This window comes from Onychostruthus taczanowskii, unplaced genomic scaffold (genome assembly GCF_017590055.1).
Source record: "Onychostruthus taczanowskii isolate IOZ18803 unplaced genomic scaffold, ASM1759005v1 scaffold105, whole genome shotgun sequence".
NCBI classification, from domain to species: Eukaryota; Metazoa; Chordata; class Aves; order Passeriformes; family Passeridae; genus Onychostruthus; species Onychostruthus taczanowskii.
Genome location: NW_024497078.1, coordinates 1,455,330 through 1,471,790, shown reverse-complemented (window position 1 = coordinate 1,471,790; position 16,461 = coordinate 1,455,330). Strand labels below are relative to the sequence as shown.

Below are 16,461 nucleotides of genomic sequence, written 5' to 3'. Positions count from 1 at the left end.
TGTCATCTCTCTGCAGAAGCTGCCAGCTGAACTGTTAAGCTGGGAGGTCAGGGCTGATTGGCTTGAGCAGCAGCTGTATGTGGCCCTGAGAAACGTGCCAAAGGCTTTTCCAGCTCAGACCCGTTAATCTGTGGGTAAACCCAGCACACAGGGGGCAAACCAGCTCAGCTGTGCAGGTGAAGAGTGATTTAGGAGCCCCCGCAATGGCAGCCCAGCGAGCCAGCACCTGTCAGTCTTCTTGATCCCTTCTAGCTTGCTGCACCAGCAAAATATAGATTATGATTGTGCCAAGTTCTTCTTGAATTGCAAGGGCATCTATTGCCTCTGGCACGCTTCCAGATGCAGTTGTATAAATAGAACTGAGCTGGACTTGCTACATAGCGAGGAAGTTATTTATGCTTCACTTTTTTTTTGGCATGACCCAGAGAAAGATTCTGTGCATACACAGGAACGCTGCCTTGATAAGACTGAGAACCCTGGGTTTTGAGTTTTCTTCTTCCTTTTCTTTGTCATCTGCTGAACACATATGCAGCACTTACACATTTCATGTTATATATTTCCATTGCTGAACACAGAGCTCACACAGTGTGCCATTTTTTTTTCCCCACGGAAAACTGAATTTTGAGTAAATCTTTTCAAACTAAAAAAATGTCACTAAGAAAATGTTTGTAATCAATCCACTTAGGAAGCAGCACATGCAGATCCTTGATGTCAGCCACTTCTTTTTCCCCTACTCACCTCTCTCTCATTGCATGACAATTTCCTACCTTGTGGCTTGGAAGCAGCACATCATGAGAGTGATTGGTTATGTCACATGGGACAGAGAGCCTGCATGGCCTGGAGCCTGGGCAATAAAGGAGGAGGGGGCACAGGTCACACAGCCTACAGCAGCTTTGACACATCATTCAAAAGCAAAATGGACACAGATAGTTTTCATACTTGACATTTACCTTTGACAATTTTTTTTTCCTTGATAAAAACTATTTTCTTAAAAAAAAAATAGAGAAACTGGTTTCAGCTGAAAGCATACTGGATTGGTAAAAGCATTCTGGTAAACCCCATTGAATGATTTTCTAATGGTTAGCCAAAGTTTCAAATCTTGGTGCCTAAATTTGTTCTAGGTTGGTATCCAGGCCCATAAACTAGTGGTCTGATTTTTCCCAAAAGCATGCTGAACATCCCGTGTCTTGAGTTTCTCTGGAGTGAGGTGCTAACGGCTCAGCAATTCCAAATGACTAAGCCTAGAGTCAAGCTTCTGAAATCTGTAAATCAGAGTGCCTTTAGCAAAGGAGGTGGGATGGCAGAGGGATGGGGTAGGAAAGTGTCATCTGGGCAATCCTCCTCATGGGCAGGAGCTGTGCTGCACTGATGTCCTGGGCATGCTGTGTAAAACTCCTTGTGGGCCAAATGCTGACATACAAACACATACGAGGGGCCAAGCAGCTGGAAAGCTGCTCTGCAGAGGACCTGAGGATGACTGGGGACACTGGGCTGACCATGAACGAAAAATGGGTCCTTGCAGTAGAAGCCAAACAGCTTCCTGGGCTGCACCAGGCAGAACACTGCCAGTAGACTGGGGGAGGTGATCCTTCTTTTCTGCTCAGCACTGGAGACACATCTGGAATGCTGTGTCCAGAGCTGGACTTTCCAGTACAAGAGGGACATGCAGAGGGTCAAAGCAAAGGGTCATGAAGATGAGGAAGCATCTGACATATGAAAAAGGCTAAAGGAGCTGGGACTGTTCAGCCTGGACAAGGCTTAGAGGGGTCTTCTCAGTGTATGTAAGCACTTGGTGGGTGGGAATGAACAAGAAGAGCCAGACCCTTCTCAGAGGTGCCCAACAACAAGACAAGAGGAAATGGGAACCAACTCAAAGGCAGGAAACACATTTAAACATAAGGAAACCCTTTTCTGCTGTGAGGACAGTCAAGCTCTGGAACGCTTTACCCAGGGAGACTGCAGGGACTAGAGCAGCTATTTACACTGAAATATTGTTTTAATGAAAATTTTGCCTAAAATAATTTGACTGATAAACTAAAGAGAAATCACTGTTAGCCGAGTAGTCCTTTGTTGTTCTCCATCTCCTTTATACTGAAAAAGGATGGAAAATCATGACAACATGCATCTCCACAAAGCCATCTCTCATCCAGGGACTCTTTGGTGAGGAACAAGGCAACGGAGAGAGTTTGAGCCTTAAGGATCACACCAAACACATGCATTAAGGTCCCTCAAACTAGGAAATTTTGTATTTACATATCTGTATTTGGCTGAAGTTCTTTGACATTAATGTGATTGTATACCTACAAAATGCTGGCTCTTCACAGCATCTGGCACTAAATGTTGAATTGTCTTTTTCCTCAGTTTCAGGCAAATTACACAGGCAAATAATTTATCTCATTCAAAATCTGCTTGAAAACTAGAAATGCCTGAGAAGACAACCATTTAGGCTGGTATTCTGATTTTTAGGAACCTGTTCAAGGTGATTTACCTTAATCATATTGTCAAAATCAGATGCATGTCAACCCTGAAAAAGATTGGTGACTAAAAGTTGTGGATGGCCCAAACTCTCCATCTTTCAGCACAAATACTTGCTGGGTGGAGAATGGATTGGCAGCATCCCTGAGGAGAAGGACTTGGAGGCATCAGATAATGAGAAGTGAACGTGACCCAGCCATGAGCACTCACATCCCAGAGAGCCAAACGTGTCCTGGGCTGCATCCAGTGGGGGGCAGCAGGGCCAGGGAGGGGATTCTGCCCCTCTGCTCTGCTCAGACCCCACCTGCAGGGCTGCTTCAGCTCTGGGGTCCCAGCACGGGGAGGACAGGGACCTGCTGGAGAAAGTCGAGAGGAGGCCACAAAGACAATCAGCAGCCTGGAGCACCTCTCCTATGAAGACCAGCTGAGAGAGCTGTTCAGCCTGGAGAAGAGAAGGCTTTGGGAACACGTTCTACAACCTTCCAGTAGCTAAAGAGGTCTGTAGGAGAGCTGGAGAGGAACATTCTACAAGGGCATGTAGTGATAGGACAAGGGGAATGGATCTAAAGTGAAAGAGGGGTCTAGTGGAAGGTGTTCCTGCCCTTGGCAGGGGAAGCTGGAACTAGATGAACTTTCAGGTCCCTTGCAAACCAAGCCATTCTGTGATTCTTCTTATCTGAAAACTGCTAGGCTCACTTTGAACTGTTTCTGAACCACTGCTGGTTCAGACAGTGAAGACCACACCTCTGGTTTTTCCATTGCTAGACTGAGATGAGCCCAAAAATGTCAATTCACTCATGGTATTGCTCTGTTCTGGGGGTTACTGCCAGTGAAAGATTCTCATCTTTCATACTGAATTATCAAGTATTCACGGTATTTAGAAATAGATTTTCCATGTCCTTCTCTACCCACTGCTTGCATGTCTCAGCCAAGCTTATGAACACAAACAGACCATGTGCAATACTGATAAAAGAGCAGCATCTGGTGCAAGGTGGGCTGCAGAGAAAGGCTGTGTCCATTGCTGAGAGAAGTCCATTTCAATGTCTCAGCATTTTTTTTCAGAAAATTTGCCATCCCCAGAAGTTCTGGAAGCAAGTTTGCTCATTTGCAGCCAAGAATAAACAAGAGGTGACTTTTTAGCATTGCACTGCAGTGGAGATTACTTGACTGGGAGAATGAGAGGCACAAACTTCAAAACTGCAAACCCAGATGGACAGTACTAATGACACAGAGCAAGGGCTCATTTATTAGCAAACTCTAAGCAACACAAACCCTTAATAAGTGGTGCTAACAGAATATTTGCTCTTTCCCTGAAACCCAGGCCCAAATCCCTCTTGTGAGGGCCAGCTCTGCCTCACCATCAAAGACCTGGGCAGCCCAGCACAGCCCTGCAATGCTGCCTGCTCCTTCCAGGCTCCTGGAAGGGAAAGAGACGTGTACGAGCAGCACGGCACATACTTAACTGCCTTCCTGCAGGAAGCTGTACTTTGTGGAAGATGCTGATTCTCTGAAGCCATTAAAATGACAGATGGGGAATTCCTAGGGGGAGTTTGATTACTGATTTCACAAGCTCAGGAACTGTGGGCTCTTCAAGCTGGCTCAAGATGTTTTAGCAGGCGACGACACCATCACAGCAACCCAGACACCATCACGCCTCAGCCTCCTGAGGCTGGCCACGGCTGTGCCGTGGCACCTGGCACGCCACACTGGACCCAGAGGGAATTCTGCTCTGGGCAAGGCTCATGGCTGGGCTGGGCTGCCAGCAGGAACCTACGCCTGCTCATCCCTCCAGGCACTGCTCCAAAAATAGCTCGGGCCAAAATAGGACTGTGGGAATCCCTGCCCAAAACTGAGCTTCAGAAAACGCAATTATTGACGATGTCCCAGTGGGACAAATGCTCTTTTTGAAGTCCGTGTCCAAAGGCACCAAGTGTGTAAGTCTTTCTGGACAGAAAAATCACCCAAACAGGTCATATATGTGGTTACATATCTGTTATGCTGCAGAGTTTCCATCCTACAGCACTTTTTTAAAAATACAAATTGAAATGTAAGTAGGAGGAGCAAGCAAACCACCACACTTTCATATCACACTGTACCACAGCTATTATCGGATCAGGTCAGGAGAGGGATAAGGAATGCTCCAAAAAATGGTTTTACGTGCTCTTTATTTAAACAAAATGTGCAAGTGGAAGCAGAGTTTTCACATTCCTTTTTGCTAAGCAAGTTCATGCCTTTTACATTGGATAATACAAGTTCTTACATCACACACTGCAGTTTTACACCCTCCAGAACCCAACCCTGCTGCCAAAAAAGCCAGCATGGTGGGCTGGGAGTACAGCACTCACAGAAACTACCAGAGGAGACAGCCACACCAAGCTGTTCCTGAGCATCTTACACTTTACAGCTGCAGACTGAAAGAATTACATCGTCACAGACCCATTACAAACATTAGCACAGGCAACAGATAGGAGAGAGTAAAAAATAAAGGTTCACAACATGCTCAATTGACTGAAAGCTAATTGCTGTGGCATGCTGTGGGTGCTGCAGATCTCTGTGGAGGCACACATTGAAATCACCTCCAAAGTTTCTGAGAATCTTTCAATCCTGATAAGACTTCACAAGGAGCCACATGAGGATCACAGTAATCAGGACAACCATGAAGTTGAGGCAAATTTCTCGTGTGGAACGTTCCATTTTTTGGGAGCAATGAGGAGAGAGCAGAGGCCAGCAGGCAGAGCAAAGGGAAAACTCTGGTGACTTGCTCCAATGTGCCCTTGAGCTCAACCTTCAGGTCACAGGCTGTTAAAAAAAATAAAAAATAAAAATATGTAAAGGACAGATGCATGAAGGTAGCAAATTCCATAGAGTTTTTTATCTCAGTCTTAAATAAATGTTGTTTCTGTGGCCAGGAGTCAGTAAGCACTGGGGTGCTAAGAAGTAAAAGCCATCTTTGGCAGCTTATCACCTTCTTTGATTTCCAGCAAGGACATTCCCAGTGTCTCCCCAAAATATAGAACACAGGGGCGAGCAGACTGTGGAAATCAATGCTGCTTGCTGCAAGTATTTTCAAATAAATAATGCCCAAGACCCATTTCAACAAGTATACATTGTAAATAGATTATTGTTAAGAGTTTTTAAATTCCTATATTTGTAGATGTATTGCTTTTTAAAAATTAAGTGCAAACTATTATTTTATAGAGAAAGATTAATAAATGTGAATTATTTATTACTACTAAAAGTACAAGGAGAACCTAAGGTTAGACATTTTAATTGCTGAAGAACTTCACATATTTTGTGAGTCATTTCCACAGATGAAATAGTATTTTCTCAATAAAGTTCTGCCTTTCCTGAAATTTCAAGAAAAAATTGAATTGAAAAATGCTAAAAATCTCATATTTCAAAAATCCCATTTGAGTTGTACTCATAAACTTTTCTGTTGGTTATTGCTTTTATTTACTTTATGACAGCAATTTTTGAATTTTATATGATTTTGGAGTGCATGCAGAGAAAAGAGAATACTTTATCACAAATATCATGCACTAATCTCTGCACACCATGTAAGTAAAATAAGAATACTTAAACAAATGAAACATTAAATCTAGACAAGGAATTTCAACTACACAAGCAGATTAAGCTGTAACATCTCTGGTGCAAATGAGAAGCCGTGGGACCATACCAGCATGAAGACAGAGAGTTTCAATTTGAAATACTTTAGTTCACAGATTAAATATTAAAAGCCTGGTGCCTGCAGTTAACAAATTCCTACATTTTCAAGTTGTTTTGCCAGCCTTCTATGCCCTTGCACATGAGAAAATCTGACCTAATAAGTAAGCCAGTTCTTTTACCTTGAGGAGGTAGATGGAGCCCAGTGTGGACTTTGGGTCACTGCAGATAATTTTTCCCTCCAAGCTTCTGCCTGTCTCCCACTCGGTCTGGATGCCCTGTCCCTGCGTGGGAACTAAAGTAGGCTGAGGGTGGAGACCAACAAGTGCATTGGCAATCCAGGTGCTGACATCACCCCCCCCAAATATTTTTAAAGGGCTAAGCTGGGCTGCAAATTTGGTTAAGGCTATTTGTGCAGTGTGCTCTGTGGGTAGATTTGCTTCTTTTGCCATGGTGCTGTACTGACAGCAGAGCTGTGTGCATCTCTTGGGACTCAATTGGAACTGACAGACAATTTCATACAATCATAGAATGGTTTTGGTTAGAAGGAACATTAAAAATTATCTAGTTCCAGCTCCTCTGCGGTGAACAGGGATGCCTTCTACTAGACCAGGTTGCTCAGAGCCCCATCCAACCTCCCCTTGAACACTTCTGGATACTGGGGCACTGGAACAGGGCAGGCAACCTGTTCCAGTGTTTCACCACCCTCACAGTGAAGAATTTCTTCCTAATATCTAATCTAAACCTACTCTTTGAGCTGGAAGACATTCCCTCATGTTCTGTCACTACATTCTTTCCTTTGGCCTGTTGGTGTCTTCCCCAGCGTGGAGAAAGGGAAAGAAAGCCACTTGAAGAGTTCTGTGTTCAGAGCTAAGGATCTCAAGACCATTTCCAGGATACAGAGCCTGTCTACATATCTACCTTTTTGAGTAGTACAGTACAGCTGTTGCTGTTCCACATACCTATAGTCTGCACAGCTTCTTGAGTTCATATGCATTTAGAAGAGAGTGAATATGAGCAAAATATACTTTTCATTTCAATACAAATAACTGAAACATGATAATTTTCTGGATAGAAAAGTTTGGGACTAGTTTGTACTGAAAAGTAAAAAACATTTATTTAAAGAACTGTTAACACTCTTACATGCTCTTCCCCCACTGAATTTCAGTGTTGGTGTGAATGTTTCACCTATCTGAGCATACAGAGAAGTATTTCTGCCACCATGCAGTGTTTCACTTCAGAAAGACACTGATCCATGGCCTAGAGAGCTGTAACCCCCCCATTATCCTTATCTTTGCTCAAGGCACTGCTAGAAGTTGCTGTAAACATGAACAAGAAGAAGTGGCTATTTGCTCCCTTTGAATTGACACAGCAGAGCGAGTTGGAATGGACTGGGAGCAGACCGTGCCATGGGTTTCCCCCTACTTGGAAAATACAAATATTTCCACTGAAGTCAGAGGGTCACTTCTGCAATACAGTACTGCCAGAGGAGTGGGGGGATCCTGCTCAGGTTTAAAAGTGTGCAAGGCTGGCCACAACACTGACCTTATTCTCACTGCCAAACACCGATACATAGCATGCAGATAATTTATTGGCTCTGATGCCTTTTGTATATTTATATTCAGGCATGCTGGGACGTATTTTAGCTCAGAGTATCCAAGCTTGTTTGTCACCATCCTCCTCCCCGAGCTCCCAGGTTTCTCCCTCTGCACCATCGATGGCACTCACATCACGGGACGATGGCCTGGCCAGCTGGCTGGAAACCTACCCGGTGGAAAACACAACAAAACAAATAGCTGTGGGTAACCAGGGGCGTGGAGGGTAGTGTTGCTTAGGTTTTGCTGGATGACCTCCCTAAATAGTCTTCCCACGGGATCAGTGGAGGTGGGAGGGGGATCGGAACAGTGGAAGATTTCCTTTTCATTGGTTTGACTGCCTTGCTGCTGCCCTCCTACACAACCAGGCAGCACATTCAAAAAAGCCAGTGTGCTGCGTGGGAGCCTTGTGCTAAAGTACACAGATCAAACAGCAAAGGCTTTAACCCTTGCCTCATTCAGGAGTTACGTGCCTAAGTAGGTTTGCAGGGTCCTGTTACGATGCTTGCTCTGCTGAGCCATCCTTTTAGGGAAGACTCGGGCAAACATCCCACACTTACAGGGATTTGGGAAATCCAGGTTGAAAATGCTACTTTTAGCCAGAGGAAAGCAAGATTATTACTACCATGAGCCTACCATAGACTATTTCCTCCCTTGGGATGTTCTGAAGCAGAAATCTGTGGATTTCTCATGCTATTTCACCTTGAATCACATAAATCTTCACCAGAGAAAAGGTGAAACATTTGAATGCCATTCACCCTAATTACTGAATGTTACACAGCACTGCCCAAATATTCCCCTTGGGCAATGGAAACCTTGGGATTTATTTTACTCTCTGCTTACAGAAAACTCAGAAGTGTATTTTTAAACCTAGAACCCGTCAGCTCTGGTCCTCATGCTCAGGTCCCCTGTGCTTCCACACTGACAGAGAGCTTCTTCTCCTCTGTCCCAGTTCACCTCCTTCTTCTTTAATGTCCTACATGACAGCTAGAAAAAGCTCCCTTCTTCAAAGCAGGGAAACAGCACTATAAATGTCATTAATCACAATACGCATAATAAACACTCTAACTCACCTCTACAGGCATAGAGGTTTCTCTCATTTTTTGTGCTGAGGATCTTGCAGTAGACCATGGATGAGCATATAGGATCACAATTATTCATTGTTGAACCAGAACAAAGTTCATCTAACCCAACACACTGACTGGTAGCTGGGGGAAGCGTATAGAAGCACAGGAAATATAACATGATCTTTGCCTAGATATGCTCAAACATCTGGGATTCAGTCTACTGGGATCGGTAGATAGAGACTACAAACAGGCCGTGTTTATGGCTCCCTCTTGCTCATTCCATGACTAATTCTAGATCAGGCAACTTGTTAATAGTTGAGCTTTACCTATATATTACATATATACACACAGACACACACACAGACTTGTGAAAAGAAATGGGGCTTAGCACTGAGCAGGAGGTCCAATAAACACCCCTGAGCTGTGGAATTTTCCCCGGAAGCTAACTGTGAATCCAACCAGTGTCTGAACATCTGACTTCAACTGACCACAGGTTAGAGTCTGTGATCGCCAGAGGCTGAAACTTCTGCCCCCTCCACCCAACTTCCCCCCACAAAAAAACCCCACTTATTCCTGCTCTTTATGAAAAAGCATAAAGACCTTAAAGGCTGTTTCTTTAGAAAGCTGGTCTATTTATCCAAGTGATTTAGTACTGATTAGGAAAGCAGAAAGGAGAGAAAGAGAATGAAAATAGTGATTTTACTTGAAATGCTAATCCAGAGATTTAGATACAGTGTTGAATTTTTTTTCTCATTGTCACTTTTTCTCCTTTTTCTGACAGATCTAGATGTTCTCAGCTTTCATGGGGCCATGCCAAAACTCCATTTTCATGCCTTGCATACTCAAACTTAGGGCTCCAGTCTATATTTAAAGTTGCTGTGACTATCTCACGTTCTTCCCAGCCTACTAATCAAGTACCATATAATCTTTCAAAGCCATTCTTACACAGTTAGAGGATATTGTCCTCATTTTTGCTCTTGGCATTACCTTTCTTACCAAATGCAGAATATGTATGTGTAAGTATGGACCATGAATCACACAGGTGTTTACAATTGTTGCCAGCATAATTCCTCATTCTCTGTCAGAGTTCATTTCTTTTTGTAATATTTTCTTCTTACAACATTTTTATTAGGTTTTGGATGTTGTTTCACTAATTTTAGACTTCAGAAAATACTCATTTTATTTCTCTACAATGTTTTCAACTGGACAAATGTTGCAATACTGTGAGACAAACTACAACCCCTCTGTGGCAATGTACTTAGGCCAATAAAAGACCATGTGCAACCGTGAACACAGAGGGGAAAGAAGAAAACTTGAAATTACTTCTAAAGCACCAGAAATGAGAGGTAAGATAAGAAGGATTAAGGAAAGGAGGCCTTAATTCTAAACTTTTATACAGCTTAAACTTTTATATGGCTGTCTCAAAAAAAATTAAATGTCAGGTCATGAGTGAAGAAAACATCAACTCCTGTTCAACAGCGGTGACCCAGTCACTCCAGGGACAATCAAGCACTGAATAGCATTAAATTAATGGAGGAGAGGAGATTAAATATCACAGATGGAATTATGCAAAAGTGCTGTTGAAAGTTAGACAAAAATAGGTGTATTTTACATCTTGGCTCCCATATTCTTGCATCTTACTTGTTCTGAATGGAGTGGAATTCTGGGACACAGCCTTCACCTTTCACAGTGCTTTACAGAGAACCATTAAAAGCCAACTGCTCCCCATGATGCTAAATGTCAGACCTTGAAGTTAATGAGTTTCTCCAGGAAGATAACTAAAGGCTAGTAGGGAATTCATGGCTACGCACTGTGATGTGTTATTGCTGCACTTGCTTGCCCAGGCAGTACTGGTGGAAGCTACGGAGAGGGGTTTGAGCTTAAATGCTTGTAAAGCTAATTTCAGCAATCAGGATTAAGGTCACAGACATGCAGATTACTGAGGCCACACTCTTCCATACCACCTTAAAATGTGCTGCCAGACAGAGCTGCATTTTGGGCAGACAGAGTAGGCAGGAACATGTTAAATTCCTGGGAATATGAGCCCCTGCATTGGCAACATCCTCAGAAGCACAGTAGTTGTGACCTTTGCCACATCTGTCTTCTGATGAATGCCATTTATGAGGTTTATGCTTGAACCAGCAGACTTCTGTCCACAAGCATAAGGTGTTAGCAGAACAGACCAGAAATCTAGTCAGCATTAGTACAAAGAAAAAAACCAATCTGCAGACTAGTAAGGAAATACATGAGAGAGATTGATGGCAGAAGATGCAGTGGAAGAAGAGCACATTCAAATCAGAAACTAAATCAATCTCTTTAAATTTCTGAGTGGTGCAGGAAATTTCTGCAGGTGGTGGAGGAGAGACTGGTGCAGCAGGGTCGAGGGCCCAGGCAGAGAAGTGCAGATTTCTGTGCTCAGGCCATGGTGTTCAGTGTTTTTGCATCAAGAATTATTGATGCCCTTGTAGTTATCAACATGTCACAAGTCTCTTGCAAAGGGTTCAGCTCTCCTGGAACAGGTATAGGCACAGAGCAACAAGGGTGGCTGTGAACCTTCAAGCTGTTTGTTGCATCCTGGTAAACAGGAATATAAGCAAAGACAGGGTGCTTTCCCTGGAAAAAAAAGGGGCAGCTTTGTAAGTAACTGTAAAGTAACTTCTGAGTAAGAGTTTGGCTACAAGTTTCCACTGATGTCAGTCTGGTTCTCCCCTTACTCTAGCACAGAGTGAGGCATCTGTGCACTTACAGCCTGGTTTGATCTCTTCCATGGAAAGAAGTGAGTCTCCAATAAAATATGTCCTGGCACTGTGAAGAAATACAATTTTTATCTCTGTGAACAACAATATCAGCACTACTGGTATGTGACAAGCTTTCAACTTAACCCATACAGCTGTTGTGTGAGCTCTCACACCTCTGAAGTCACTTACAAGGCAGGCTGTAACCCCACCCTGAGCAGGAGCTTTGCCTTTAGTTGCCAAGTAGCCACCAGCTGTTGTGCCAACACACCCTGGTCCTTCCAGCCAGCAGTGTCTGTGTGGGTTTGCAGGGCTGTGGGCTGATGAACCTGCCTCTGAAGACTCCCAGCCCAGCTCTGCTGGAGCATGCAAACCACAGGGCTGCCCTTAGCCCACTATGCTGCGTGGTCCCCCTGCCTCTGTCACGTTTACCACGGACCAGCAAACAGAGATGCCATGGAGCACGTGCTGCCTTTCAATAGAGCAGCACTACTTCTCCTCAGACAGACAACATCCTGCCCAAACCCTCATGACAAAGCTGTGGTAGCCACAGGGGAGTGTTAAACACTCCTGGCTGGCTGTAAGAATACAGAGGGGGTGTGCTCCAGAGGGATGATCGGAGCTGTCCTGAAGGATTGGCAGTGCTGAAGGAGAATGTGGCAGGGGAGCAGCCTGTGCGTGCAAAATCCGAAAGGAGTGGAGGGCACCACTCTCTGTGCACCTGGGAAGCAAATCCTTTGACAGCCCTTCTTGAGTTCAACAGACAGTCCCACCCAAATCTAACAAAGGAAAAGTCTGACTAAACCTTGGCCAAACTTGGTTCTCAAATACCACTCCAAGAAGCAAGAAATTCTGGGTATGCCCTACTTGTTTGTGCAAGCTTTCATTCCCTCCCATTCTCACTACTTCACAAACACCAACAGCAAACTCTTTGACAAAATAATGTACTTGGTTCAATGAACAAAAAAAAACCAAACTAAACCAAAAAACACCATGGTAGGACGTCACCCTCAGCCAGGAGATCATCAGGAAGTAACTACCAGCAGCAGGCTGGTATTTTATATAGTCCAGCATCCACAGTAAGAGGACAGAGATCCCACTCCTGGGAACATGGAAAGGAACTGTCCTTCCCTAGGGACACTCAGAGAAACCTGTGAACAGAACCAGCAAGCTGAAGGCTAGCCTGGAACCTGTCTGGAGCAGGGGGGAAATGAAAAAAGAAAACCAAACCAAACCCCAAACAAAGAAACCACCCCCCAAAAAAACTACCCAAACCCCACCAAGAAAAACAACTAGAAAGCAACTGCCCTGCTCCTGGAGTTATGGATCTCAGAGGTACATAGCATGCCACACATTTTCATCCAGAAATCAAGAAAAAGAAGTGTAGGTGTACACAAAAGAGAATGTGTGGGGTGAGTTCTGGGTCCAGCTCAGGACTGGTAGAGAGGAAGCCACACTAATCTGGGTATCTGTATTAGAAGCAGGAATATTGTTGATTTTAAACAACAATAAAAGCTTATCTCTATAAATGCTTCACAGCATGAACCCTGGTAAAGCACAGTTTAGCACTCACTATCAATTAGATACAGGGTTTTACAGTAGTCTGAGTTTGTGGATGCTGTAGACAAGAGCCCTCAGACAATGCTTGGATCAGGGGGAAGCCAACAGACCTGGAAGCCCTAATGCTTCTGCAAGATTTAGGTGTCCTCTACAAATATGAACATATATGATGAATAGATGAACTGCCACTAAACAGGACCTAAAACATCTCTTCTGGCCCACCACTACCTCAACACCCCTTGCAGAGATGTTGACACTCAAATTTCAGTACTATCCATTGAGACAAATCCAAAGCCAGTGTTATTTAGCAAGAAAAGCACATGAAGGATCTCATCCTTCTCTCACTGAATTCCAGAGGAGTCTTGTTATGGGTTTTAGCAGAGGCTGAGCAGAACCCAAAGCATTGAGTTGCATTGCTTTGTGCTCATCAGGAAAAACAGAGCTAAAAAGGGCTGGATTGACTTGGTGGAGGGGAAGGCAGGAGCAGATCCTCTCTCAGCATGGATTCACCCTTCACTTTTGAGATGTTTATACACAAAGCCAAAGACAGTCAAGAGATCTCTAATGACTTTCTAATCACAGCAGTCATTTACCCTGTGTGAGTGGGATGAAATCTAATATAAAGCTTGACTCAAGACAATGCAGACCAGAGTTTTGTAACAACTAATGAAAATAAATTTGTAACAACTAATGAAAATAAATAACAATAAATTGTTATTCTTTCTCAGAGCAATGTACTTTTATGGAATTTTATGGAATGATTGAGAAGTAAAACCCACCTACTCTCAAGAATTCAGTAACTCTTTCTTTCTCCAGGACCCAAACAATTGCTCTAGGCTATGAAATGCACCTGAAAGTACTTTTGAGATTTAAATCCTTGTCAAGATTTAATCCAGGAAAAAAGTTTAAACAGCCAAATTAGTGGAACAGTCCAAAAGAGCACCCTCAGCCTGGGCCCTGCCAGTGCTTCTTCTTTCCTTTTACTTAGTCAAAATCTACTATAATTGCCCTCCCAGTCTGTTTTGATGGTCATATGTTCTGGGTCTTGGAAAGACAAGTGCAAAGAGTGAAGTGTAACTTTTAACAGGACTACTACAGGACTACTAACAGGACTACAGAAATGTATTGGGAGCAAAGTCTTTTAACACTAGGTAGCTACGTCACTAAGGTTAAGCTTCCTCCATTGTTTGAGATAAATGTTCTTTGCCCTCTTTTTGTCTTAGTAATCACAGTTTGTGCATCAGTGATGAATACTTAAACCCGCCTTTTGCTTTCTGCAAAATCAATTCACATATCTCTGGGTGAGCAGATGGAGGCTTCGTTACCTGAGGGTGTACAACTGCAGAGAGGAGCAAGTGAGCAGCACACAGACACCCACTCTTACACCCACAGCGTTATGTGGCTAAGGGGCAAATAGGAGATCCACTCTCTGCTCAGCTATCTTACCTTTCCTTCTCTTCCCCTATTAATACATTATCTTTCATTCCCTGCCCATTGTTTTGGCCTCTTAGGGCTTGGTTAGGCACCTACTAATAGCAAACCTGTGCACTACCAAACCAGCTGTCAGCATGACTCTCTTGGGATCAGGTCATGGACATAATCCTGCAGCAGTGAAGCTGACCTGCCAGTGTGCACTCAGTGTTTTTGGCAGCTGGAGCAGGGCACCCCACCTTCCCTTCACCTTTGGGTGTGCTCCTCAGTGCTACCCATTTTGCACAGTGCAAACACTTCATAGGTGGTTACAAGATGCTCTTCTTAAAAATGTTGTGTTGAAAGCATTGGCTGAATGCACCTCTGGCACCTGCCCCTCCGAAGTGTCTTCCAATTCTTCTTTATTGGAAGGTGTGTTATCTGCCATCTTCCAGACCTTTCTGCATCACAGGAGACACTTTCCAGGTAGGTAGTCTGGCTAAATTGTGAGCAATAATTAATTCTTACCCATTGCAGGACATGATCCAGTGTGTGCCCAGGTGGCCAAGCAAGTTGCACTGGGGAGGTTTAGATTTTATTAGGAAAAATTTCTTCACCGAAAGAATTACCAAGCATTGGAACAGGCTGCCCAGGAAAGTGGTGGAGTTGTCATCCCTGGGGGTGTTAAAAAATGTGTAGATATTTCAGCAGGGGTTGGAGTGACATGGTTTAGTGGTGAGCACAGCAGTGCTGCGTTAACAGTTGCACTCAGTGACCTTAGAGGTCTTTTCCAACCTAAATGATTCTATGATTATAACTCTTCCCTGCAAGAGAGAGTCAGGGGTGCAAGTCAGTGCACTCTTTGGCTTGATTTGGTAATATTAACAAGATCAGTACTTTGCCCATAGGACCTAAGAAACCATCTGACACCTAATAGACTGCTCAGGCTGGATGACATGACACTGACCTGTGTCAACCCTGGGTAATAGAAATATCTCTTAATCCAGCAGGAACAGCAAGGGAACCACACTCTGATCCTCTGCAGAGCTCCTGTGGGGCTTGTTATGCTTTTGGAGAGAAGCAGAAATCTGTGCCAGGTCAGTCAAGAAACTTGTTATTCCAGGAAACATTAGAGGAATGTTGCTTCATTAGCTTGAGCTAAAGTTCAGTTTTTGCACCCTGACACACTGATAAGGGTTGAAATTGTTGATGATTACCTGGGTAATAAGGCCACGAGAACCTTGCTAGCCTGTGTTGTTTTCTACGTGCAATCCTCATCGTAATAAGAAGTTATTGGTTTTGTGCCAATTATTTTCTGAGGTTTGCCAGCACGTGGCTTGGGTATGACCAGCTTGAGAGAACAGAAGGTGCTGAGGAAATGTCAGCCAAGGAGTAATGGAGGAGTGTGTGAGGTATACGGGGGGGGCCAGGATGCAGGGGGTACCCTGAGCCAAGGAGCCTGCCTGCTCCCCACCCCCAAGGCATAACTGCATGCCTTTGCCTGCTTACTGTCCCCCAAGCCATTTGACTTGGAAGAAAAGCAAAGTCTGGCCCTGTCAGTGCTCTCGAGAAACACAGTCTACTAAACTTGGTTGGAGGGAAAAGTGGCCAAGCAGAGCCCCGTTGAAATTTGGGGAAACTAGTAAAAGACAAGTCACAATGACTTAGAAAATGGTGTTGGGCCCCAAGTGCTTACAGTGAGTTTGGAAGGACTCAGAGACCATGTCCAGTTAGAACAGGGCTGAACACAGCTGGAGACAGATGTAGGGCACAGAGCTTTCTGCATCCAGCAACAAATATTTTTAGCATGATTGACCCCATCATCAGTTTTCACTTGGTCAGCAGTGGTACCCAGAATGGGACTTACTGTGATTAACCACCAAGGCTGGTGTTTCTGGCTTTACTGCACTAACCAGGCATAACAGAGCTGGTTTAGAAATGCCAGGGAAATACATC

General features: G+C 44.0%; 1 protein-coding gene across 1 annotated transcript; it reads right to left on the bottom strand.

The window, feature by feature from the left end:
• Window positions 1-4,623: 4,623 nt before the first annotated feature.
• SLN (sarcolipin) lies at window positions 4,624-6,457 on the bottom strand. Its single transcript, XM_041414517.1, has 2 exons — window positions 6,321-6,457; window positions 4,624-5,274 (listed from the first exon to the last, which is right to left on the bottom strand). The coding sequence occupies exon 2, from the start codon at window positions 5,167-5,169 to the stop codon at window positions 5,074-5,076; it is 96 nt and encodes a 31-aa protein (XP_041270451.1). The 5' UTR covers window positions 5,170-5,274; window positions 6,321-6,457; the 3' UTR covers window positions 4,624-5,073.
• Between the last annotated feature and the right edge of the window lie 10,004 nt (window positions 6,458-16,461).